The sequence below is a fragment of the Arachis stenosperma genome, chromosome 10, assembly GCF_014773155.1.
Source record: "Arachis stenosperma cultivar V10309 chromosome 10, arast.V10309.gnm1.PFL2, whole genome shotgun sequence".
Taxonomy (NCBI): Eukaryota; Viridiplantae; Streptophyta; class Magnoliopsida; order Fabales; family Fabaceae; genus Arachis; species Arachis stenosperma.
The window spans coordinates 132,806,377-132,832,523 of NC_080386.1; the positions used below are offsets into that span (position 1 = coordinate 132,806,377).

Sequence of the window (26,147 nt, forward strand, 5' to 3'; positions counted from 1 at the left end):
GGTATTTCTCAACCTGCGGATAGGGTATGATTGAATGTTAGTTAAAAACTCAACCCGCGGGTAGGATTAGGGTTGAGTTCAAACCCTATCCTACCATACTCATTGTCACCCCTACCAAAGAGCGGACTTCTGGCAGAGCGGATTTTCCAGCTTGCCACTCCTACTAGCGAATATACCTCAATATACTTTGTTAAATTAAATGTTTTTTGAAAACAGTAAAGATGTGATTATAAATTTTAAGTAAAATTAATTTTTATCAAATTTGTAGTTAAGTCTTTATATTTTTTTAATTAAATTTTTATAATTTATACCATTGTTAGTTTTGTAATTAAGTCCACGGTAAATATTAAAAAATTATAATATGTGAATTTACTAATAAACCCATACCCTTACTTTATACTTTACATAGGATTTATACCGTTTAAATCTCCTTTCCCTTTAACCTTTTCATCTGATGTGTTCATCAAATTTAATTTTATCAACTTCAAAGAAAGTAAGATTTTTACAAAGTGGTTCTAACCCTTCTCCCTGGCGCAAGTAGAAAATTGCCATCCACAACCATCGTCGTTACCGTCACCCTTGGAGTACTTATACAAAAATTACCGAGCCCAATGGTCCAACCAGTCGAACTATGACTGAACACTTTAAAGTTTGAACCGGGCATTGGTGAACCTCTTGAACCGGAACTCAAAACTTTTTCTCCGCATCCGTTTTTTCCTAACCAGAATCTCTAAACGACACCGTTTCAAAAGGAGAAGGAGAAAACAACTACGACGGAAAGAAGAATTGTCAGGTTAGTAGTAGCCAAGGACTCGTGTATCTCTCCGCCTCCGCCTCCGCCTCCGCTCGCCACCGCTCGCCACCGCAGGTTCGTCTGCTCCCGCCGCTGCTTTCGTCAGAAACTGTTTGGAGCTGGTTTAGAGAAGTATCATGAAGAAGGATGCGATGACCGATAGGACTCGGAATCGGAGCTTCCCGGTGGACCCGAATGTGCCACGATGGGTTTGTCAGAACTGTCGCAATCCTCTCTGCATCGTCGGCGTGGATTCCTACGCCGACAAGTTCTTCTCCGACCCCTCTCGCTCCGGTCAGTTAGGGTTTCTTCCCTTCCTTTACGCCCTATATATTATATCATTTAAGAGATTATTAAATTCTTTTGTTAATTTTTTCACAATTCGTGATTTAATTGATTGCATTAATAAATCTGTAAATTGGAACATGCTGTGATATGCTTACTTGCGATTGTTTATGCCTGATAAAGGGATGCAAGGATCATCAATTCATGTTGCCAGTAGTGTGCTAAGTACGACTAAGATGGATAATTCGTATGTTGTGTTGCCGAAGCAGAAACCTCCTCGTCCTCGCTCCGGCGCGAACAGTCAGCCTGATGCTGCCGCTGCTTCGCAGCCAGGAAAGGCTATGGAGGAGTCTTTTGTTGTTGTGTACAAGTCAGAGTCTGCCTCTGATGGCAGTGGGAGCCACGTGGCTCCCAGCGGGTCTGATCACAATGGCCATTTGCAGCCTCATAATTCGGGGTTTAACGCGACTATTACTGTCCTGACTCGTGCATTTGATATTGCCACGACGCAGACACAGGTATTGATTGAAGAAACATATAGGTAGTGTTTGAAATATGCAAAAGTAGGATTTGATGATTTGAGCTGTGATTCACTTCTTATGTTACGAATGCTATTGTTTGATTTGATTGCTTTGCCTTTGAAAACTTATCGAAATTGAAAGGAATCAATTTGGTTATGATACTTGAATACAATAGAATAAAATCGATTTCTATTATTGATTTTTGAAGCAATTAAATTGTTCCATCTCAGGTTGAGCAGCCTTTATGCCTTGACTGTATGAGGGTATTGTCTGATAAGCTTGATAAGGAGGTTGAAGATGTCAACAGGGACATTGAAGCATATGAGGCCTGTCTTAAACGTTTGGAGGGAGAAACTAGAGATGTCCTCAGTGAGGCTGACTTTCTCAAGGAGAAATTGAAGGTGCTCGTCAGGTTCACTATCTCCATTTTGTTCGTTAGTTTACTATTTCTTGATCAAGCAAACTGTTAGTATTCAGTGGTAATAACTGTAGAGATAAATCGATTAATAAACAATAATTGCTGCCAGTGCATGTTTGCATGATATATTGGTTGATTGTACAGTAAACTCGCATTGCAAATTGTCATCGTTTATAGGTTATCTTGCCATGGTTGCATGCAGAAGGGGGTGATATCACACCATAATTAATAAAATTGCAAATCTTTAATATAATAGCACACTTGCTGTTGCAACTTGCAACAATAATAAGTTCTAGGAAGTCCACTTGGATATTGTTCTATGTTGTCTTGAATTTTGTTTAAGCTTCCAATTCTACCCCAATCCCGAGGTAATCTGATCTTGCATATTAGCTTTATCAGAATTTTATAATGCCCACTTATATGTACTACATATCTGGAAATTAATGTAAACATTTGCTAATATCTATAAGATATATGCTATTTGTTTCCATCTCTAAGTGGAAATGATTGTTTTACAGCACCTTTAATTTCAAATCATTCTTTGCTGTGGACATATGGAATTGATATATGAGTTGTTTTTACCTTGAGAAATTCTGTTATGGTTACATCATTTTGTTTAGGATGCCATCTAATTTTTTTACCAAGCTGAATTAGTGATTTATTGCTGAATGTAATTCAAGATTGAGGAAGAAGAAAGGAGGCTTGAAGCCGCCATTGAAGAATCTGAGAAGCAGAATGCTGAAGTAAAAGCTGAACTAAGGGAACTAGAGTTAAAGTCAAGCCGCTTTAAAGAATTGGAGGAACGGTATAGGTTTCCATGCTCCTTACAATGCGATATTTTTTAATAAAATGACAACATAGTGCAAGATGCTTCATAGATCCTTGATTCTTGGATCCTAAAAGAATATTTGCTACAAATGTGGAGTGATCTTTATTTCTTGTTCTCTGAATCTTTTGGATGCTTGATTCAATCTCTGATTTCATGTGTCTGAAATTGTAACAGGTACTGGCATGAGTTTAATAATTTTCAGTTTCAATTAACTTCTTATCAGGTTTGTCAGTATTTTTTTTTTCCTGCCTTAGTTGAATACCCACATACTATCTACCCATGGTCCATGGAAATTTTATTCTAGCAATTTTGTTTGGGGTTGCTTTATGACTATGATTTGAATACCCACATATCATCTGTGTATTTCATTTTCTATTTTTAGTTAGAGCATCTCTGTTTATTGCTTTTATTTAGTGACTTTGATGTCTGAGCACTGAGCAAGAATAGTTAAATAAACAGGAGGAGAGAGATGCCATTTTGGCCAAGATTGAAGTTTCACAAGCACATTTAGAATTGTTGAAGAAAACCAATGTGCTTAATGATGCCTTCCCCATTTCACATGATGGAGAATTTGGAACCATCAACAATTTTCGACTTGGAAGGCTCCCCAAAATTCCAGTAAGATGCGAGCATGTTATGTTTCTTGTTTTAATGTGTTGTTGACCCTAATGTGCATGGTCTTTGTTTCTTGATTTGCATCTTTGACATTTAGAGTAATTGACAAGCTACCATGTTATATGAATAATATTGAATACACAGTCATCAGTTTGAGTTGCAATACTATTTATTTGTTTCATGCTTTGCCCAATTTTCATTCTGGATTGTGGTCTGAAAGATCTGCTTCTTCTGAATGCTAAATTTTGCAGTTTTTCATTCCTGTTATCTTAAATATTAGTTCTTGCAAATTGAAGATTCAATCTTTTTACATGATATTTACTATTTGCATAATTTTAGGTTGAATGGGATGAGATAAATGCTGCATGGGGCCAAGCTTGCCTTCTCCTCCATACAATGTGCCAGTATTTTCGACCAAAGTTTCAGTATCCATTTCATTATGCAAATAGGACTATCTTTTTTCTAGTTATTTTTAATGTAGTTGAACTTCTTCTGGGTCTTAGTGAATCCAGTTCCAAACATGTGATTGGAATTCTTAATGCATGACTTATCAAATCCTTATTCATAGAATAAAAAAAAGTGCTTGTTCAAATTATTTTCTTCTTACAGCTGTTATGAAGAAAATATCACAAATAATGATTTTGGAAGCATACTTCTGCTTCATGGGCATATGCATTTAATTTAAGATCTTGGAATTCAAGCTAAGGTCATATGTATTTAATTGTTAAAATCTTGTCGGAAGGCAAGCTAAACTTCATTTAAGTACTATTATCCTCTTTTGCTGTATTGCGTTACATGGACACTATTGTCCACTCTTTTTCCCCTCTAATTATTTTTTAATTTTGGGGATAAATTTCTTGAGATAATGTCTACAAATATTTGGTGGCAGATAATCTAGGTTGCTGCTAACAGTTTAATTAGAATTCGGATTTTTTATTTGTATCTTTTGTATTTATGGTATATTATAGGTTTTTAATTGTATTGAATTTTTATGGCTAACTGAAACTTTGTCCTAAATGTTTACACATCTCATTGGCCATTCGATATCCTTAATCCATCGATCTTTAGATATCGGATAAAAATAATTCCTATGGGCAGCTACCCACGTATCACAGATAGCAACAACAGTACCTATGAGCTGTAAGTATGCTACATGTTGTTTTTGTTTTAGCCATTTTTTATTTGTCTTTATTTGGAATATAACATTTGATTTAGTCTTAAGTGGAGTCAAAATCTGAAGTATAATGTTTGAAGGGATGTCAGATTCAACTGGCTGGCTGATAGCAAATTCAAATTGTCCAGCTTTCAGTTATATACATTTATATACAGAGTTAAGTCATGGTTGATTTGTTTCAAAACAATCATCATTGGATGGGGTTGATTTTGCAGGTTTGGTCCAGTGAACTTGTTCTGGAGTACACGCTATGACAAAGCAATGACATTGTTTTTGGCATGTCTCAAGGATTTTGCAGAATTTGCCAAGTCCAAAGATCAAGAAAATAATATTCCACCTGAGAAATGTTTCAAACTTCCATACAAGTAAGTACCATCGCATATAATACTGATACATATTAATTGTAGTGTGTTTTATCTTTGGACACTGACCAAATGCCTAAAAGTTTACCTTCCACTGTTTCACATTGAGATCACATTACTCTTAATTGTCGGATGAAGAGAAATTTGGTGTTGGTGTCATCAAATTTAAATCCTTTTGAATTACATTTCATGCCCTTTGCTACGTATGCTGACGAAGAATTATGGAGGGAATAATACCCAAGGGTTCATTTTGTGCTGATCTCTGAGAGTAATGTGATGTGACTCAAGGCATAACTTATGATATCCATGAGCATGTTGTTTAATTAGTCATAACTGATGGAATTTATGTTGCTTTTGAACAAATGCATGAGATTTACAGCTCTTTGAGTCTTTTCCGCAAAGAGGAAAGAACCAAACTAAGCCTGCTCTGTGTCCATAATCTCTTCTGGTGCATATCCAGGCTGGATTTCTATCTCTGCTCTTCCCTTTCTTTATTAAATACAAAAATACAGACAGTAGACTGTAGAACGGGAATGAGCTAAGCTTTACTATGTTTGTGCTTTGACGTGGACTGGTATTTATGAACAATTCTTTACATGCCTTCATACAGATCTCTAAATAGTTTGTGAGCTGAGTTTTTCATTGATAATAGTTCTCGAAATTTCTCTGAAGCTTTGCTTTTTCAAGACCTTTACATTTGGGCGTTGGCTCTTGCATTAAATTTTATCCAAACAAATTTCTTCTTTACTGGAGATCCCAAAGTTGGTTGTGAAATAGAATAAACTTTCACATGGGTCAAAAGTTGCTTCATTGTAAAGTAAAAGCTTCACAGTTTCTTTCACGGAGAACTTAATGTCGTACATCCAGTTATTTATATTTCGACGATTCACGCCATTTTTATTTTGTTTTGTTTTGTTTTGTTTGTTTGTTTCCAGTATTAGGTATACTTGTTAGTTTGTGGTATTTAACAAATGACAGATTTTTGGATGATTTGCAGGATTGATAATGACAAAGTGGAAAACTATTCCATCACTCAAAGCTTCAATAAGCAGGAAAACTGGACAAAAGCTCTCAAGTACACCCTTTGCAATTTGAAATGGGCTCTCTATTGGTTTGTTGGGAACACCAACTTTCAACCTCTTTCAGCAATCGTATCTTCACATTCTGAAGTGCCTGCTGTAGGTTCTTTGTACACAAAGCGAGGCACTGAACCCAACAAGTCTTAATCTTCAAACCTTGAACATATGCTAGCTAGGTTTTAGGCTTACACCACACCCAAATGTGTACATAGAAATATTTAGTTTTTAGAATACCATGGTGTGACAAGTATTCAACATTTGATATTGTATGTGGAAATCTATTCAATAGCTATAGAAGTATAGAACTTCTCTTCCTATACAAAGTTCAGTGTTAAACATAAACTGTTCTTCTTCGTTTAGGTACATCAGCATAAACTTTTATCTAAAAGAAGACGAATTTCTTTGGAAATTCAGTGTACATATCATCATCATCATTATTAATAATAATAAAGTACAATACATGTTAAGGTTGTAACAAAAAAGGATTCATGTTAATAGATTTTATTTTATTTTTTCCATTAAGTAATTTATCATTAGGGAATTTCGATGGTAGTCTTAGAATTTTGGTATTTAACTTTCAAAATATTAATTATGTCTAAAGTTTGTGATTAAATCGTAACCATCGATATACAATAGGTATCGGCAGTTATAGAAATAATACCAAAATAAGGGTATTGTAACCTATTAGTGATAGGGGTGGCAATATGTATCTTACCCGTGGGTATCCAATCCAACCCTATCCGGTCGGATAGGGTTGTCAACCCGATCCGCAGCGGGTAGGATAGAGTTCTCGTGCGGGTCGGGTAGGGTGTGGGTTGAGTCTCAACCCTACCCGATCAACCCGCACCTCATATATATATATATATATATATATGTTATATACTTATATATAAAAATATATTTTAAGTAGACGTTGAACTAAATACCTCTCATTAAATGCAAGATCAACCCGCACCTCATATATATATATATATATGTTATATACTTATATATAAAAATATATTTTAAGTAGACGTTGAACTAAATACCTCTCATTAAATGCAAAAGATTCTTAGTCATTAAAAGAAAATTATTAATTGATAATTTAATAAACTTTTTTTACATAAAAGTCAATTCTATTTTAAATTATCATAAAGTTATATAATAATATTGCATCTTTTTTTGTAACCCGCAGATAGAGTCGGGTACCCGCAGATTAAGAGCGGGTAGAATTAGGGTTGAGATATTCTCAACCCACGGGTAATATAGGGTTGAATTTATATAAAACTCTCAACCCGCGAGTAGGGTTAAGGTTGACTCAAAACCCTACCCTACCTTACCCATTGCCACCCCTAATTAGTGAGTGTTACACTAGAAGTTCTTTGATGCCTTTGAATTTTATTAAGTGAAATGATGCTTTTAAAAGTAATGTTGGGTTCTAAGTTATATACAATCACATTTCTAAAGGAACGTTTATAAAATGCCATGATGTTATGGAAAAAAGAGAATCCTACATCATCTACTGTCATTGGTTCCCCCATGCAAACACTAAAAGACGAAAACCCCCCTCATTTTCATGACATGATCACATGAAACATCACTACCTGTCACGATTCTCCTCAGAGAAAATTAAACTAGCCTTAATCAGTTGAACCTGCTTTTGCTTTTCTTAATGCCAAAGGAGTCTTCTGAATTTAGAATTATATACTAAATATGATAATCGTTTAGAGGACGTTAACTCCAAGGAATCATTGGCACTATTATATAAACATAACACATCATTGCTTCACCCAATTACACAAATACACATACACAAGTACCTCAATTTCAATATGGCTACCCTTATTGTTTTCACTCAACCATCTCCTGTTGAAGATGCTGAGGCTCTACATAAGGCTTTCAAAGGTATCATATATATAATCATTTTTTACATTTTTAATTTATTTTATTATAATTAAAATTTATGTCTATATAATTTATGTGCTGTACCCTGTGATTAATTGATTAGTTATTATTATTATTATTATTATTATTATTATTATTATTATTATTAGGGAGCCACTTAAATAAAGACGTTAAAAACGTCTTTTTTAAAGATGTTTTTTAAAATTAAAATTTAACACATATAATCAATTAAATTATATTATTTTTATTAAAATTAGACCGGATAAATCAGTTTAACAAAAAAAATAATGAATTAAATTTTGAATCGATATAAATTAATATTTTTTATAAAAAATTATTACAATATCATTGTTATAAAACACAACTAAAATATCCATATTATATACATATATATATATATATATATATATATATATATTAATTTTGAAAACTTTAAATTTTAACCCCTATAACAACAAGGAAGAAAAGGACTAAACTTTAGGATTTTCAAAATTAATATATATAATAAGAATATTTTAGTCATTTTATATAATAGGGGTATTGTAGTCATTTTTTATAAAAAATAATATTAATTTAGACCAATTCAAAATTTAATTACTTATTTTTCGACTAAATTAATTTGTCTGACCTAATTTTGACAAAAATAACACAATTTAAATGATTGTATGTGTTAAATTTTAATTATTAAAAAATATCTTTAAAAAAAATTGTTTTATGCATTTTTATGGAGCATCTCCTTATTATTATTATTATTATTATTATTATTATTATTATTATTATGCGGTTCACATTGTTTGATACACTAAATACAAATGCATTGGGTGAAGTAGCAGTACTGCTGCTGCTGCACAGATTAAAATGACATAAAGTTCACTCATGAATACTCATACTCTTGTCTGTTTATTGAAGTTCAAAAATCAAAACTTCAAACTTAAATTTAATTTTAATTTTAATTTTAGCTTTTAAAATTTCTACTCAAATATTAAGATTATTACTAACACTAGATATTATATATATATAAATTAATTTATAAATCCACCTCTTGTCAAGTTTTTTAGTTGTGTTATACTTATGTTGTATTTGGATATTGTTTCTAAGACAAAAATATCTAGATAAAAATATAAAAATTAATAAATATATATAATATATATATTTTGAAATATTACTTGAAAGACAGAAAAACATGCACTGTCTTCAAGTGAAATACAACTCACATGCTTATCGATGATTTCCAAGACCTTGGTTAGTTGGTATTGATGCTGATTCAATATTCAGGACAATTGGACAAAAACAAACTTAGAATTCACTAGAAAGTAGATAGATACCATTAAAATCATTACAATTATTAAGAACTCGTATATACCCATATATATTTTTCAATTTTCTATTGATATTAGGTCCAAATATATGCAATGTAATATTATTCAACTTTAGTCCTTTGTGTTTGGGGTTATATTTATTAGCAATATAGATTTTTAGTATCATTTTGATAATTTACCTAATTTAAAATCAAAATTGATTAGAAATATATTTATCAATATACCCTTATTTAATAATCAATTTAGCTAAATATTCACACGAAAATATCTTTATATGAATAACAATTAAGATTTAGACACGCACTGTATTAAACAGTTTAGTCAAATATATTAAATCATTTAACAGTTATTAACTAACATTTTCACCACCAATTTATAATTTTAATGTTTTATTTTGGGTAAAGTATATTTTTTGTTCCTGAAGTTTGATAAAAGTTTCAAAAATACTCCTAAGTTTTATTTTGTTTCAATTTTATCCCAAAAATTTTCGATTTGCATTAAATATATCCCTGACGGATAATTTTTTCAAAAAATTTAAGATCAATTCAATATCCACAAGATAAGAACAACCCTCAACACAAGCAAATCAAACATAATTTTCATGCATTATTGTTAGATTGGTCTTAAATTTTTTGAAAATGTAGCCGTTGAAGGTATATTTGATGCAAATTGAAAACTTTTGGGACAAAATTGAAATAAAATAAACTTAGGGGTATTTTTGAAACTTTTGCCAAACTTCAGGAACAAAAAATATACTTTATCCTTTTATTTTTTTTTACTGTGTTGAGGTTAATACTGTACAGAGAGAAAAAATAAGAATAAAAAGAAAACTCATAACAAATATTACATTGAATGATATTAAAAATTAGAGGCAGAATGATATTATATATATTTATATATATATATATATATATATATATATATATATATATATATATAGAAGAGCTTTGAAGTTAAACTCATCATCATAAAAATTCAGAAGCAGCAGCAAAATATTAAACTATGGCAACTCTTATTGCTCCCAGCAACCATTCCTCAGCTGAAGATGCTGAAGCTCTCCAAAAAGCATTCAAAGGTGTAAATAAATAGGATCATCATAATCATCATCTAGAAGCTCTGGTGATTTTTTTTTAAATCTAAATTTGATGATAGTTTTTGAATTGTGCAGGATGGGGAGCTGATGATAAGACCATTATAGCAATTCTTGGACACAGAAATGTTCATCAGAGGCAGCAAATCAGAAAAGCTTATGAGGAGCTTCACCAAGAGGATCTCATTAAGCGACTCGAATCCGAGATCTCTGGTGACTTTGAGGTATAATATTTTTTTTGGTTAGGATTGAAGTTTTCATGAGTAATATACTTTGTGTAATAATCTAACAAATAAATGTTAGTTTGTTAGACAAAGTGCCACTAATGTTTGTTTTTGACAGAAATATTTTCGCCACAATAAAAAGAAGTTTAGAGTTTAAAAATTAAAATTAGAGATATAATCGTTTATATTAAGGTATTACAATTTTTATGACCAAAAGTTCTAAAAAAAAAAGCCTATGCAAATTTCACCTAAACTTAGAAGAAATTGTGAAAACCCTAGACCCTGGACCCTAAATTTAAAAGAAATTCTTGTGTAAAGAAAATATAGTAAACATATAACTATTTACGTGTCTCTTTTTAAACGGATGCACATTGGATATAAAATAGTGTTGATGGTGATTTTGTATACTTAACATGGATGTGATTTGATTTGATCCTAACGCAATTCAGAGAGCTATGTATCGTTGGATGTTGGAACCTGCTGATCGAGATGCTGTTCTAGCGAATGTAGCAATCAGAAATGGGAAGAAAGATTTGCATGTAATTGCGGAAATCGCTTGTGTTTTATCGGCTGAAGAGCTTTTGGCAGTGAGGCGTGCCTATCGCCACCGCTACAAGCGTTCCTTGGAAGAAGATGTGGCTGCTAACACCACTGGCCACCTTCGCCAGGCAAGTCGTTTTCTATAAATGTTTAAAATACTGACAAATCTATTCATAAAAAAAAATTTAATTATTCTATTAGTTTTTATAGTTTTACAAAATTTTTAATTAGAATTTTATATATATATATATATATATATATATATATATATATATATATATATATTAATTGAGTCCTTGAACCAGAGTTTTTTTAATTGGGTCTTTATACTTTTTTCTTTTTATTTTGGCTTCTGTACCAATATTTTTTAGTTGAGTCCTTATACAATTAAACCAATTACTGTCAAGATGGATCTAATTGAAAAAAAAAATCGTGCAGAGACCAAATTAAAAGAAAAAAAGTATAGAAACCTAATTGAAAATTTTGCAAAACTATAGGGATCAACAGAGTAATTAAACCTAAAAAAATTTAATCATTGAAATACTTTTACCACAATGACACCATCTTTCATAAATAATTAGTAGTTAGTTTTGTTTATTTATGAATAAATTTGCCAGTGTTATAAATTTTTATAAATAAAAATAATTTTATTTAATAAAAAAATGATGTTTTGGTCAACTGTTAATTTATTTAGTCAATTATTATTTTTTTATAAAATTATTAATTTAATCTTTTGTGTAAATGATGTTGAATTTGAGCAGCTTTTGGTTGGATTAGTAAGCTCATTTAGGTATGAGGGTGATGAGATAAATGCAAGACTTGCACAGAGTGAAGCCAATATTCTCCATGAAACTGTGAAAGAGAAGAAAGGAAACTATGAAGAAGCCATTAGGATTCTTACTACAAGAAGCAAGACTCAACTTGTTGCTACTTTCAACCGCTACAGAGATGAGCATGCCATCTCCATCAGCAAGGTTTTTTTTTTTTTTTTTCATTTTCTAAAGTTTTAATAATATATATATTATTTGGTAGAGTGTAAGGTGGCTGTTATTAAAATAATATTTTTTTAATTTGAAAAATAAAAGTAGTATTACAAAAATATAAAAAAACAATTACGATTTAATTTTAATAATACTTATTGCTAAAATTGTATAGCTACCATAACATGCGCTATATTATTCTTTACTAATATTGATGTCTTCGTACGAAAATAGATTTTTGACTTTTTCTTTCGAAGACAAATAAGTTTTGAATACAAAAACATTTTTTATTTTCTAAAACGCGAGATATCTCAATCTTTCTAAAAGATCTATTTGTCTTTATATATTTTAGACGAAAGATTTAAATGTCTCGCATTTTAGAAAATAATAAATGTTTTTGTTTAATTAATCAAGAACTTATGTGTTTTTGAATTATAAAGTTAGAGATTTATTTATCTTTAATTTCTCTAAAAATAATTGTCTCCTTTTACACTTAGATCCTTTAATTTCTCTGTAATATCTACAGAAATTGCTAGACAATCAAGCTTCTGATGATTTCTACAAGGCATTGCACACTGCAATTCGTTGCATCAATGACCATAAAAAGTACTATGAAAAGGTCAGCTTCAAAAATTTCTAAATGCATCCATAACATTATTAATTTCATGGCAATTAGAACTAATGAGTTCTTGTTTGATTTGTTGTATACAGGTTCTGCGCAACGCGATAAAAAAGGTTGGGACCGACGAGGATGCGCTGAGCCGAGTGGTGGTGACAAGGGCTGAGAAAGATCTTAGGGACATCAAAGAACTGTATTACAAGAGAAACAGTGTTCATCTTGAGGATGCTGTTGCCAAAGAAACTTCAGGGGACTACAAGAAGTTCCTCCTCACATTGTTGGGAAAACAAGACTAAAAATATTAAAATTTCTAATTAATTAATTAAGGGTTTGTATGTGTTGGTTTTTACATTTTAGTTCCTGTTGATTTGGTTTCAGTTGTTTTTGGTTCTCTAGCATGCATGAGTCTGTTTTTACTGAGTATTTGTCTCTTTTATTGTCCTTTGTTTCTTGTAGTTGTGAACTTAAGTTAATAAAATTCTATGTTTAGTAGTTTATGGAATGCCATTATTGCTTTATGTTTGTATCCAACTATTTTATGTGTATACAAAAAATCAATCACCAATACGATTCAAATTCTGAATCATCCCTCACAGGCTTAAAATTTTGGCACCTATTAAATTAGGGGGATATTCTATAAAGACGCTTAATATGTCTTTTTATAAAGACGCTTACATTTCACATTATTATTGTACGTATTAATAAATCGGTTATTTTAAATTTTTTAACAAATTAAAATAAAACTCATTTTTTTATAATAATAACTTTAAACCCATTTTTTTAGAGATTTAATTGTATTTTTAAATTTTTAGGAATTTAAATGTCCACAAAACAAAAAATCAGGGATATATTTGTCTTTTTATCAAAAAGTTTAAAGATATTCGGTTTAAATTGTGTAATTCAATCGGATCAAATCGGGTCTAATAATTATAATGCAAACAATTGGGTTTATTATTAATTTATTATTACTATAATAAACCGATTTTGTTATGATTTATTAAAAAATAAATTATTAACCAATTTAATAAAAATGTCTAATAACAACATGACACATATAAACGTCTTTAAAAAAAGACATTTTTAGTGTCTTTATTAAAGTGGTCTCCATCAAATTATCACACCACAAACCAATATTCGAATTCAAATATCGATTATATCCCAGTCCATTAGGAAATAAGGTAAGATGACCAAACTTATATAGAGAGGAGCAGCACCACCAGGTGCGTTACATACACCTCTAAAACCCTACTTCTGACATTTATTCTAACTTGAGTATCAAAGTATCTTTGTAGGTCGCTCCCACTATTTATCCAGTCGGAAAGGTAAAACCAACCCGAAAAATTGCGAATTCAAATACTTTAGGTAACTCACAAAAAAATTTGTACCTTGTTATTATTATAATCACCTAAACTTTACTACTATGGACAATCATGTTATTACAAAATCTAGCATATCTTGTTTGACCAGCCACAATGAACTTTCCTTGTAGGATAGAAGCCTGCTGTTATGTATAAATCTATGAATAATATATTTCCTAAACTAATTAGTGCATTAGGTAGATTTATAGATTTCATCGAATGAATGACATTAATTATTCTAAGCTAATAGCAAACACATAGTAATAGGTTATCAACTTTTTGTATTTTGTCTATGTCTATATTCGTAACTATAAATATATATAGACCGTTTTGCTTTTTTGATGAACATACTAATTAATAATATTATCACATATAAAAAGCAAGAAGCATAGTGTATAAGACATCATTAATAAGAAATTAAAGACATTAAACCATGGGTACACTCATTGCTCCTACAAACCACTCCCCTCTTGAAGATGCAGAAGCTATCCGAAAGGCTGTCAAAGGTACATGATTTGACCTTCGACTCAGTTTAGAGTTTAAAATTTAGAATTTATGATTTATATGATAAGATTTATTGACAAATTGCAATCCTTTCTCTCTTCTTTTAAGAAAGATTTAATCGAAAATAGAATATAATATAAAAATAGAAATAATTCGGTGCATAAATCTCGAGTTAACACAAAATATAAAAAAAACTATACCAAAACGTGTATTATATACCGTGTAGTTGTTTCCATGAATATAACAAAAAATAAGATAAAGAAAAAATATGTATATACAAAAAGTTACATTTTATACATAAAAAATTATTCAAAAAGGATTTCGACGCCCAAGTCAACAAAGGAATTACATTTTATACATGAAAAATTATAATCGAGACGTTGTTTGATAGTATGCTATTGTGGAATGAATTTGTTCTGCCTTCTATCGTTGATGTCTTGTCCGATTTATAGCCCAGTTTAGTGTGGAGTTAGTAGTTGGTTTCATCCGAGATCTTAGTGATTGATCTCATGGCGAGATTGTGGGGAGTGTTCTGTTAAGATGAAGCTGTTTTTATAATAGGTCGTGTCGAGGTATGTCTCGGTTTTGTCCGAAATCTTAAGGGTACAGTACAGTACACTTATAATTGAGAATCTTAATTCATTCTTTTAAATTGTATTATTTGTTATCATTAATTCACACATAAGATTTTAAGTTTTTTTTTCACATAAATAAATAATAAGAAGAAAAAAAATGTTTTTAGAAACATGGATTCATAGATGAAGGCATGTTAGTTAATTATGTATATGTTTGAAAAGTGTGATTTAATAATCTCTAAGAGAGTTAAAAAGAAAATGATATTGACAGGATGGGGAACTGATGAAAAAGTGATTATAACAATACTTGGTCACAGAGATGCAATTCAAAGGCAAAAAATCAGAGAAGCATATTATGAACTCTTTCAAGAAGATCTCATCAAACGCCTTGAATCAGAGCTCTCCGGTGACTTTGAGGTATATACAAATTCTACTATTGAAGCTCATTTGATTTCACATAAAGAAGAAATCAAAGCCTCTTTAGTTATCAAAATGTTTTGATTTTATGTTTTTTAGAGATAAATATAATAAAAATTAATACATAAATCAATCATCAATAATAAATACTATAATAAGTATTTTGGTGATCGAATTCCAAAGACTTGTTTAAACACTACAACAAACGCGGCAGATGGCGGCGGTTGGAACTTTGGATGGCGGTGATTTTCTGACCGTTGCTAAACATTCTACAACGGTTGGTTGACCGCTGATAGTAAAAGCAACGGTAATAAGCTTTTAGTGGCGGTTTTTTATGACCGTCGGAATAAATATATCAAATTATGTAAGAATTTTTAACTATTATCTTCCTAAAAAAACATTTGAGTAAATTTTCGATTATTCACTAATGAATATGAGTTTTATGTTGGGACTGAACAAAAAAGAGAGCCATGTACCGGTGGATAGTTGAGCCTTCAGAACGTTATGCATTGTTGGCCAATATAGCCCTCAGGCATGCTGACAGAAACTATGACGTCATCGTCGAAATCGCATGCGCCCTCTCGCCGGAAGAGCTCTTTATCGTAAGGCGTGCCTACCATAATCGCTATCATCATTCCTTGGAAGAAGATGTGGCCGCTAATACTAGCGGCCATCTTCGCCAGGCAAGTATTTTTCTTTTTTTGTATGATTTCGTATAATGCATGCATGCAACAATTTAATATATTTGACTGAATTGCTTAGCATAATATATATTAATGTTATAATTATTATATATTTATATAAAGATGTTTTTATGTGAGTAATTCGTGAAGTGATTTTTTTTTTATTAATTTTGAACAGCTATTGGTTGGGTTGGTGAGCTCATTTAGGTATGGTGGGAATGAGATAAATGCAAAGTTGGCACAAAGTGAAGCAGATATTCTTCATGAGGCCATAAAATTGAAAGATAAGAATAGTAACAAAGATGAAGAAGTTATAAGAATCCTTACAACAAGAAGCAAGATCCAACTTGTTGCAACTTTCAATCGCTATAGAGATGACCATGGAATTGCCATTACCAAGGTACATCTAACATGGAAAACCTTTTTTATATGCTTTGCTATTTCTCCCTTTATTTCCAATTGTTGGAACATAAAAAAAATTATTTTGTTCATTGTAAATTTTTTTGCCTCATAATATTTGTTATTTGCATGTTCATATGTGAAGAGAATAGGTACCAACACTTTTATTAGAATTTGGATCTTCTAAATTTTGAATTTTTACTTTAAAAGGTAAAGTATGATCTCTCATCTTTGAATGGTTTCTCTTCATATTTTTTCTTGATCCCACCTATAAAATAAATGATAAGAGATCACACTTTATTTTCTAAAGTGAAATTTAGAATTTAGAGGAACCAAATTTCTTTTATTAAAATTTGGTTAGCACTTAACCAACAAAAGAAAAATGAATAATCTCACACCATTAGATGTAATCTCACACAATTAAAAATACCAATGATGGCTAATTGATGGTTACAAATCACAAAATCTACTAGCCCCTAACATTCCTCCATATGTGAAATTTATAATCAAGTTGGGTTGATTGGCCAGCAACAAACCCTTAAATGAAAATCTGATCCACGACAAATTAGTTAACTTGTTGGACTGGAAGTTGCCGTGGAAAACAAGAAAAAATATATGTGAAATTTATTATTTTGTTTTATTTATACTCAAATTAATTATCATGTTAGTGAAAATTAAATGTACTTTTGCATTTTTCATATAAGACATTTCTTTTAAATGAGGTAAGTTCATTAAACCATTTTTTATTTTAAATTTCTTAATATGTGTTACAACAATGGTGAGATCATTGAAAAAGAAAATCAAATATATCATTTTTTATTTCCCCTTTTCTTCCTTTCTATAGAAATTGTCCGATGAAGCATCTGATGACTTTCACAAGGCAGTAAACATAGCTATTCGCTGCATCCAAGATCATAAGAAGTACTATGAAAAGGTGAAAAAACTTATTCTTATTTTTTTTTTAAGTCACACATATTATTTAACTTTTATATATTATAGATCATGGCAGCTTTTCAAAGTATTATCTAGACCATAATTTTAAATTGCAATTCTAAATTATGTTCTAAATTATTTCTTTAACCAAATGCATTTTTTTAAGAAGCTTAAAGAGTTGTTTACTTTACATAACTTCCTCTCTTTATTACTATTTTGGCTAATTTTTTTTTTCTCCTCTAGAAACATTTGTTTTTAGAAGAATGAAGAAACTTTTATGTTCAATTTTTGAATTATGTAGGTTCTAAGAAATGCAATGAAAGGAGGTGGAACCAATGAGGATGCACTGACACGTGTCATTGTGACAAGGGCTGAGAAAGACTTAAATGACATCAAAGAGATTTATTATAAGAGAAACAGTGTTCACTTAGAGGATTCAGTGGCTAAAGAAACTTCAGGAGACTACAAGAAATTTCTCCTAACCTTGATGGGAAAGGAGGACTAATCCAACATATATAACATGTCATGGCTGAGTCAAATTTATGTTTGAATCTATGCAATCTTGAGTAATATATTTGTTAAGTGTTAGTGTTACTTGGTTTGGTGCTTGTACCCCTTATTAATAATGAAAGCTGTTGGATTAAACTATAATGGGTTGCTTCCATTCCATAATAACTTTGACTGATCCTTAATTGTAGGTATTAGTTAGCTAGCTCAATAATACAATGTGTTCTTCTATGTGAATAAATTGTTGTAACGTCTTAACCAACTAGTTCGCTTAAGTAGCCTTGTGCATGCAGCATCTCATTGGCTAACGGCAAATCTTTAAATGAAATCTTTAAATAGAGTTTCAATCCGCGATAGATTAGTTCTTGACCTGTCGGACTGAAAATACCGTGGACAACTAAAATTTTTTTTTTGTAATGTTCTTTATGGGAGTTATGTCTATCATTAAAATTCAGTGATTCTACATTATATAAATTTCTTTTTACTATTATATTTCTAGACAAATGGCCAAAAATTTTAAAAATAAAGTCTAAAAAATCAAACTTTGCCTATTTTGCGTATTCACTTTTTAGATAAGTATTCATATATTCCTAAATGATTAAATTAAATGTACAAATTATTTATCACTTATAAAAAATAATAATATTTCTTTTATTGCTTTTGTTGAAATAATACTATATTTTAAAACTGTCTTTTTCATGTTGTAAAGTTATTTTTATCAATATTTTCATTTTTATCAACGTTAGCCTCTCCGTTTCTACATCTATATCTCTCTTGAATCCATCGCTCTAGTTGCGTTTGGAATTTGGATTCTATCTATAAAACAAAAATGAGGAGACAAAAGAAATACAAATAGATATTTTTTCAGTCCAACTCTTAGAAAATATATAAAAGACACAGAACATGGATTAACATTTTCAGTCACAACATGCATTAACATGGATTTTACAAGCACCAAGAAGAGAATCGATTATATCAATTCCCTTTCAATACACTTTCTAAAGCTTTATAAAGATGGGAAGCCACATTCTCACCGGCAGTAGTAATAACAACACTGCTGGTTCCAATTTCAATCACAGCTTTGTAAGGATCTGCTGTGTGAATCACACACTGTATTTGTGATTCGGAGTTCATTTTCTGATGTTCCACTGATGCATTGATGCCAAAATTTGAAAATGTTGCTAGAAGCTTTTCCAAATCTGGTTTACGAAAACTTACCGAATTCGTTCTTCCATTGGAATTCTTTTCAGTATTATCCAACAGCAGGTGATATCTGGCATTTTCAATGATGAGTTCCCCATTTAGTCTTGCTAGATTGATTTCCTGCTCTTTGAATGCATTCCAATAAAAGTTGGAAGCCGGAGTAGCCGGAATTTTTAACTCAAAACCGTCCTTACACGATACTTTTGAAGTTTCGCCCTCGGCGTAATACACCACAGAGCGAAACTTTTCGCTTGGAAAACTCATATGCGACCTGAACTCCTCAGGGAACTAGAGGATAAGCAAGGAGCAAAATAGAAAACAAGATCATCAGCTTAAAATATTTACAATCCCAAAAAAAATTTTGATAAAGCATATAAGCTATAAGTAACATGACCAATTACCAGAAGAGTTTTTGGTTGCAAAGTCTCCAACAAGGGCCTAACTCTATGCAATCTACAATGTGGAATGAAAATACATAAGATGATAAATACATAATTCAAATTTTAATCTGCATCAAATAAAGAATCATTTAGAAAATTATAGAAATTATAGAGCATTGACATTTTGAAAAGGGACCAAAAGAGAAGACATGGCTACTGTAATCTTATTCCTTAATTGAAAAGGGAAAAAAATATGTTCAGGTATGGCTAGCAATATTTCTCTCCCCAATGTTCCTTGGGTCATCATATGACAATTGTAAATTGTTACTTAGCTACATGTTATGCAAAATAATTTATAAGAACAACGAGAAACATAAAAGAATCTACATATTGCAAGAAGTGGCTAATTAAAGACGAAAGTCTACCCTATTCCAGGTTGAAAGTGACACTGAAGAACCTTCATTGCCATTGGCTTGAAAGGTAATAGCGCTAGCTGAGGAGGATTCGCCCCGCCCTGCCAAGAACAAATTCATCACAAACATTGGTCAAAGCCATTCCTACTTCGGAAAAAGAAGGAAACATTAACGAACATATATAATGCGTGGAGAGCATATATCACCTCAAGGATCAGTAATGATTTTGGATCTTTGTGCCAACGTTGAAGCAGATGAACAACAGGACCGAGACGCAGACTCCAGTGAGAACAAAACACAATGCATGGTTCCCGTGAATGCATCCTAAGTAATACATCAAAATGTCAGAATGTGCATGCAAAAGAAGTTCAGAAAAATTGTCCATAACTTTGCACAATTTGTTAAAATTAAACCCTCTTCAATCTTTTGAGGCTATTGAAGAAACTCAAACTAAGTTGGAAAAGCAAAGAAAAAGAATCTGCAAATATCCACAGAACTTTGCATATATCAACTACAAGTTGACACCAAAGTTTGGAAATACATTATTGCAGTCATAAACAACTGCATAATTGATTGAAGAGAAATGAGAATGAAGCAAACAATCTTACCAAAATTTTTCTGAGTGAATATTAGGAAGCACGTGAATCTTTTTATCCTCCAATAACTTAACATGGTCAAACAATGGTTCCCCATCAAAGAGCTGTGACACCAATTAAAGTAGATTAAAATCAAACAAAATGTGAAAATATTTAAATACAAATATCCAAGTGCAATAAACAAAATCATAATTCTAACAGTCTGTACCCTTTCTTGCCGCTGTCTACTAAGCCATTCTGGCACAATGTTAAGGTATGCCAATAAATCTTCAGCTACTGAAGAAATTATATAAATTGGGACCTGCAGCGAGGAAAGAACCAAAGTAGTAGTTAGTGAGCAGACATCTATGATTCTGATACCAGAATTGTATTATATTAGAAACTGTCTGTACTTTAATCTCAAAAAACATTTTTAGTTAGTTATCTAATATTCACGTCCCATTTCTGTCCCACAATCCCACCACAAGAAAAAAATTACATGAAAACGATAAAATTTTAAACAATGTGCACTGGTAGGCAATAATGTGGGTGAATAGGATTAGCATTCTTTACAACAAAACACAACAATGTCAATAGAGAACTTGTTAAAGGAAGGATACCTTCATAGCTGAAGCATCAATTGCTTTAGAAACTTCCTCCAAAAGCTGCAGAAAAATTCCAAATTGGTTGATTGGAATGAAAACTGAACCACCACCTTTTATGGACTCTATAGCGCAAGAGCATATGAAAGCTAACTTTTCCATTTCTTCCGAATCCTCTTTGGCGTTATGGTAGAGTCCAACCAAACCATGAGAACTGTAGCAAGAATCCGCACAAAAGTCAATCTTAACAGCAGAAATTTCCATTACTCACTTAAAGATGTTGAATTTCTAAAGAAGTATAAATCATGTTTCTAGTAATGACGTAGTTTTAAGGAAATCTGAATATCAATATCATATACCTCATAGGCAGTTTATCTGCAAGTTGAACAGATTCATTCTCCTCGTCCTTAACATCTTCGGTAGAATTCAAGGATGAGAAATCAGAGTAAATCAATGCATCAGTCCCCTGTAAACTTTGGTAATCAAAAGCCGCCACTTGAGAAGAAATGAAGCTGGAGTTTGAAAGATAACCAACATCTCCCTTAGGACTATCTAGAATCCAATTACAACTGCCCATTTCTACACCAGAGCTGAAAGCTTTTATGACTAATATGCCATTGTAGCAAACTTCCTCCGCATATTTAAGTTTTTGAATCTTTAGTACACAATCATTGACATCAGCTTCACTGTAAATTTCCACATATGAAAACATGAACAAAAAAAATTGCTTTGACTTGACTTGAAACAATAACTGGACTGGCACTAACAACACTCAAGCAATATATATAATACAGACAGAATTGCAAACACACATAACAAATAACTGATATAGTCCCTTAACTGATATAGTCCCTAATGAGAGTTATTTCCACTCATCTCTGCCCATGTTGGGTTGGGGAAACTCTCCCTTGTTTTTAAATTTTTAATAAGCAACCTCAAGCATGTAATAGCCATAGGTTAATCAAGTTTAAAAGCCAGGGCTGAAGTGGCCGACCCCATACATTTGAGCACAGGAACATGTTACATTTGCTGGAAAAATTTGCCTTCTGCTCTGAACCAATTAATGTAATATTCCCACATCTATTTCAAAAGTAATTTTTGAGATATAAATAGTTGTTAATGCAAACACTTTAACAGGTAATAAGATTCATATATACAAAATTACAAATTAATATTAACATTAATATAAATGGAAACAGTCCAAAGTAATTGTTATGATCTTCCAATTATAATAATCGAGAACTATTGAAATATATATCTCAACTTTGGCAATCTCAGTCTACTACTCTTCCTTGATACCTGCCGGTCATATTTTGTACTCAAACTTACGGAATTTTTATTTGTAACCAACAAAAAATTATGGATCTTCTTGAACACACAGTTAGTGTTTGAATTGTTTAAAACGATATACTTTATAAGTTTAACTTCCAAATAATTATAATTATAATTGCAATTATGTAACATACCCTTTCATATCCATACAACATTGATTTATAATTTATCAATCACAAATGTTATCACTCATACCGTGATATTGCATTAGTTTTGGGTAAAGAATCTTTAGTCTTTGCAAGTTAAAATCATAAATGTAGACTACAAGAAGTGCAGATTACCTGTATAAGGGCCTCAAACCACCCAACTCCGTTCCATCTTTGCCCAATATTATCTCTCTCAATACAGAAGGAATCTTCTCAACTTCTTCCTGCCTCAGCCATACAGGGAAATCAGTTTCCGTTGGTCCATAGAATTGTTTTAATTCCTTATGCATTGATACAAGATCCCTCATCACTAGCTCACCCAGTCTTGCTGATACTTCGGTTGCATAAATCTATTCAATTGAAACAATACACTAGGTAGATAAAATCTAGAGACTATGATCGGCGATGATGGTCTCCAATAACAAGAAATAAATCTCACAGCAATAAGAGCACTACCTTAGCCGAGAATCCCTTCATCTGAGTAAGAAAAGGCAATCCTAAAATACCCATTGGACTGGAGATTAGTACAACATCAATGAAAGAGGGATTCCATAGGTGCAAGTTCATAACAGTCTTGTACCATGGTTCAGCAAAAATTAAGGTTTTATTATCTGGTTGGTTTTCAATTTTCTGCCTCTTCGCAGGCACAGCCATTGAACCAACATCATTGTTTGCATCCACTTTATCTTCTTCTAATGATGGCAATGCATAAAAAGCAGTAGTTACCGGGGAGAATGGTGTGAGAGCAGAAAGGTCTAGTGGGCAATCCAATAGGATCTTAATCCCACCTAAGTTTAGGATGTGACATGGTGGGAAGTGTGATCCCCTACCTTTGCTCAAACATGTCTACAAAAGCACAATATCAAAATCAAAAAATTAAAACCCAGGAAAAACTTTTATCATATACAATTAAAATGCAAAAAAGAAAGGGTACATAAAGAACTCACAAACTCCATTGTTAATAGGTCTCTCTGAAAGGAAATAGTGGTTTGTGGCTATGGGAAGCAAAAAGTGAACAGAAATTTACAGCAAAATCACCTGCAAATACACTTCAAACAATCAGTTTGTAATCAAGAGAAATTCACTTGATGAATGAAATTGGCGTCAAATGAAAAAACACCTCATAAATAGGTTGAACCGAACAGAACTAAACTTATATAATTTGATTCATTTTTTTAATGTTTTATCAAAAAATAAAATAGCGTGTCATTCTCCTTGCCAACTGTGTCAGGTATATCTCACACAAGTTGATCAGGTTGAGTAGCATTAATGTTTCTGGATTATGGACAGAATCTCAAAATTTTCAAAGGGAGTATGAGGACTCTTATAAAATTCTACAAATTTATAAGGTGGATCCTATAAGTGTCTAGTTTATCCCTCAACCATATGAATCCCCAAACAACATAAGGCAGCTACAGAAACATCTTATTAAGCTAAAATCATCATCATGGACCATCATAATAAAGCCTCTTTGAGGCTGTCCGAAATTCTTAGCTGCAACAAAATCCCTTTAATAACATCTCATTCATTGTAATGGATATATCAACAATCCAGCAGCAAGAACTCAATCTCTTAGTACTTAGACGAAACTCATACATCTTCTAAAACACATTGTTTTCCTCCCAAAAATCTAGCAGGAATAACATTAGCTGTTTTCTTTCCGAAAGTTTCTGCAGCAACCACATAATATCATGGCATCTAAAAGCAGCTTTAACCTCTTTCCGACTCACTATATAACTAAAACCTTTCTCATAGGAATTTTATCAAACACTTAGCATGCATACCTTAAACTTAGCTCAGATATGCCCCTTCAAAAATCTCTCACCTCTAGCTTGACTTAAACTAAGTAGTGAGCTGACATTCCACTTCTTTTTGGCTTGTGAATGAGGCTCCGATCGATGGTGAAGACAGAGAAGAGTGATTTTCTCGAATGAGCTTAATAGTGGAGTTCTGTGAATCATCATCATCAGAAGAGTGGTAAATGAAGAAGATAAAGTGAAGGCACTGTAAAGTTCAAGAATAGAGAACAGAGAGTGGAGCATTCAGTTTTGAGCAAACTAACAGAGAAGCCAACTCCATCGCCGACCACCACGCCAACATCGGAGCAACCGGAAGCCACGAATTTATATTTTTATCCGCCTGCTTCACCGGAACAGTGTAAATTCAAGTTTTTTTTTTTTCCGTGTCTTCCTTTTTTTCTTCTATTGGGCTTTTGGCTCTGTTCCAAAAAAAAAAAAACTATCCTTTGAAAACGAGTAAAATCTCATTCTAGCCTCTACCCATGGTTCAAAAATGCGATTTCCGACCAAATAAAAAAAGATAATGCGATTTCTAACCCACTAATTTTCTGGCTCAAGTTAAATTTTCGATCCAAAATTAACAGATATTGGTTACGTATAACCTTAACTAATTGCAGCCGAGGACCAGCACAGATGGTTTAACTATTTGCCTTATATAATGCTGCATTTGGGTTCTAATCTCAGCTGAAGCTGGTTGTTGGTTTAAGAACCCATAATACCCATAATAATGTGTGTGAGTGTGTTGTGTGTGTGAAACATAGGTCTAATGTCTAGGATTGGGAGTTGTCCAATCCACTTGACAAAAAAAAAAACTTAACTAATTATGTATCAAGAAATTATTTTAAAGAACAAAACTTCTCATCTCATCTCAATAATACACTGCAATAAAATAAAAAAAATAAATTCCTGAATTTTTTTTAATAAAAAACTTAAACTCTTAATCAATTATAAATGCAGAAATATAAATTTATAATGAACCATTGTGACAAAAAAAAATATTAAACCATAGAGTAGTATAAATAACCGTAAATTTCAACAAGGTATTATACTTAATGCTGTACTGATTGTTGGCCTTAGTTGATGGCAGCCTTAATTTTTGTTTCTTTTTTTTAAGTTGCAAAAATTTTATTTGATTAAATGTGTAAAAATTAGTTAGTTTCGTATAGTGTTATTTTTGCTACTTTGATGGATGGACAATATAAATTAAAAATATTAATTTGGCTTTAAAAATTTTTAAATAATAATTAATTAGAACATTAGTCCGGACTTGATCATATACAATGCCTCATCAATAGTTTTTGTAGAATCTGCGATTTAAACGAAATTTGTGGATAAAATGAACGAAAGAAGTTTAAAACCTAATAAAATTATTTTCAATAAATGAATATTACACGGATGAAAACATAAATTTGTATTGAACATAAAAAAAGAATGATCGAAGAAAAAGTAAACTTGACAAGGTAGTTTTTATTGGTTATGCTTAGTTGATTAGATTATTTAAGTGCCATACAATTCCAAATTTGATCCTTAGTAATGTTGTGCATGCAGCAGGTTAGATTCATTGAACATAGTGATACTACTATAGCTAA

The 26,147-nt window shown here is 31.7% G+C and overlaps 4 protein-coding genes across 6 annotated transcripts; 3 read left to right on the forward strand and 1 right to left on the reverse strand.

Moving 5' to 3' along the window:
- Positions 1-647: 647 nt before the first annotated feature.
- On the forward strand, positions 648-6,594 carry LOC130955918 (beclin-1-like protein). The gene is made up of 10 exons (XM_057882919.1): positions 648-1,087; positions 1,262-1,596; positions 1,830-2,000; positions 2,698-2,822; positions 3,021-3,069; positions 3,306-3,464; positions 3,801-3,886; positions 4,530-4,601; positions 4,851-5,000; positions 5,995-6,594. The coding sequence occupies exons 1-10, from the start codon at positions 931-933 to the stop codon at positions 6,221-6,223; spliced, it is 1,533 nt and encodes a 510-aa protein (XP_057738902.1). The 5' UTR covers positions 648-930; the 3' UTR covers positions 6,224-6,594.
- Positions 6,595-7,841: 1,247 nt separating this feature from the next.
- On the forward strand, positions 7,842-13,227 carry LOC130955811 (annexin-like protein RJ4). Of its 2 annotated transcripts, XM_057882786.1 has the most exons (7): positions 7,938-7,960; positions 10,259-10,354; positions 10,448-10,593; positions 11,043-11,261; positions 11,895-12,107; positions 12,640-12,732; positions 12,825-13,227. In XM_057882786.1, the coding sequence occupies exons 2-7, from the start codon at positions 10,282-10,284 to the stop codon at positions 13,026-13,028; spliced, it is 948 nt and encodes a 315-aa protein (XP_057738769.1). In that variant the 5' UTR covers positions 7,938-7,960; positions 10,259-10,281; the 3' UTR covers positions 13,029-13,227. The 2 variants fall into 2 exon arrangements, with proteins under 2 accessions (XP_057738768.1, XP_057738769.1); XM_057882785.1 differs by lacking the exon at positions 10,259-10,354 and having other exon boundaries at positions 7,842-7,960.
- A 1,231-nt stretch (positions 13,228-14,458) lies between these two features.
- On the forward strand, positions 14,459-18,321 carry LOC130956050 (annexin-like protein RJ4). Its single transcript, XM_057883074.1, has 6 exons — positions 14,459-14,596; positions 15,441-15,586; positions 16,051-16,269; positions 16,448-16,669; positions 17,513-17,602; positions 17,903-18,321. Exons 1-6 carry the CDS (start codon positions 14,524-14,526, stop codon positions 18,104-18,106), a joined length of 954 nt encoding a protein of 317 aa, XP_057739057.1. The 5' UTR covers positions 14,459-14,523; the 3' UTR covers positions 18,107-18,321.
- A 663-nt stretch (positions 18,322-18,984) lies between these two features.
- On the reverse strand, positions 18,985-24,851 carry LOC130955089 (uncharacterized). Of its 2 annotated transcripts, XM_057881867.1 has the most exons (13): positions 24,822-24,851; positions 24,544-24,709; positions 23,707-23,797; positions 23,216-23,605; positions 22,895-23,109; positions 21,641-21,967; positions 21,300-21,495; positions 20,909-21,001; positions 20,713-20,804; positions 20,311-20,428; positions 20,117-20,205; positions 19,713-19,764; positions 18,985-19,599 (listed from the first exon to the last, which is right to left on the reverse strand). In XM_057881867.1, exons 3-13 carry the CDS (start codon positions 23,713-23,715, stop codon positions 19,084-19,086), a joined length of 2,097 nt encoding a protein of 698 aa, XP_057737850.1. In that variant the 5' UTR covers positions 23,716-23,797; positions 24,544-24,709; positions 24,822-24,851; the 3' UTR covers positions 18,985-19,083. The 2 variants fall into 2 exon arrangements, with proteins under 2 accessions (XP_057737850.1, XP_057737851.1); XM_057881868.1 differs by lacking the exons at positions 24,544-24,709; positions 24,822-24,851 and having other exon boundaries at positions 23,216-23,256; positions 23,486-23,605; positions 23,707-23,722.
- Between the last annotated feature and the right edge of the window lie 1,296 nt (positions 24,852-26,147).

Coding starts and splice junctions, on each gene's coding strand:
- LOC130955089 (XM_057881867.1), bottom strand. Junction 23,110..23,215: donor TGAAGGGATTCTCGGCTAAG/GTAGTGCTCTTA, acceptor TCAATTGAATAG/ATTTATGCAACCGAAGTATC. Junction 21,496..21,640: donor GCAGATAAACTGCCTATGAG/GTATATGATATT, acceptor TTCTTGCTACAG/TTCTCATGGTTTGGTTGGAC.
- LOC130955918 (XM_057882919.1), top strand. CDS start 931: ATGAAGAAGGATGCGATGACCGATAGGACTCGGAATCGGAGCTTCCCG. Junction 1,597..1,829: donor TTGCCACGACGCAGACACAG/GTATTGATTGAA, acceptor GTTCCATCTCAG/GTTGAGCAGCCTTTATGCCT. Junction 2,823..3,020: donor TTTAAAGAATTGGAGGAACG/GTATAGGTTTCC, acceptor AAATTGTAACAG/GTACTGGCATGAGTTTAATA.
- LOC130956050 (XM_057883074.1), top strand. CDS start 14,524: ATGGGTACACTCATTGCTCCTACAAACCACTCCCCTCTTGAAGATGCA. Junction 14,597..15,440: donor TATCCGAAAGGCTGTCAAAG/GTACATGATTTG, acceptor TGATATTGACAG/GATGGGGAACTGATGAAAAA. Junction 16,270..16,447: donor CTAGCGGCCATCTTCGCCAG/GCAAGTATTTTT, acceptor AATTTTGAACAG/CTATTGGTTGGGTTGGTGAG.
- LOC130955811 (XM_057882785.1), top strand. CDS start 7,888: ATGGCTACCCTTATTGTTTTCACTCAACCATCTCCTGTTGAAGATGCT. Junction 7,961..10,447: donor TCTACATAAGGCTTTCAAAG/GTATCATATATA, acceptor TGAATTGTGCAG/GATGGGGAGCTGATGATAAG. Junction 10,594..11,042: donor AGATCTCTGGTGACTTTGAG/GTATAATATTTT, acceptor AACGCAATTCAG/AGAGCTATGTATCGTTGGAT.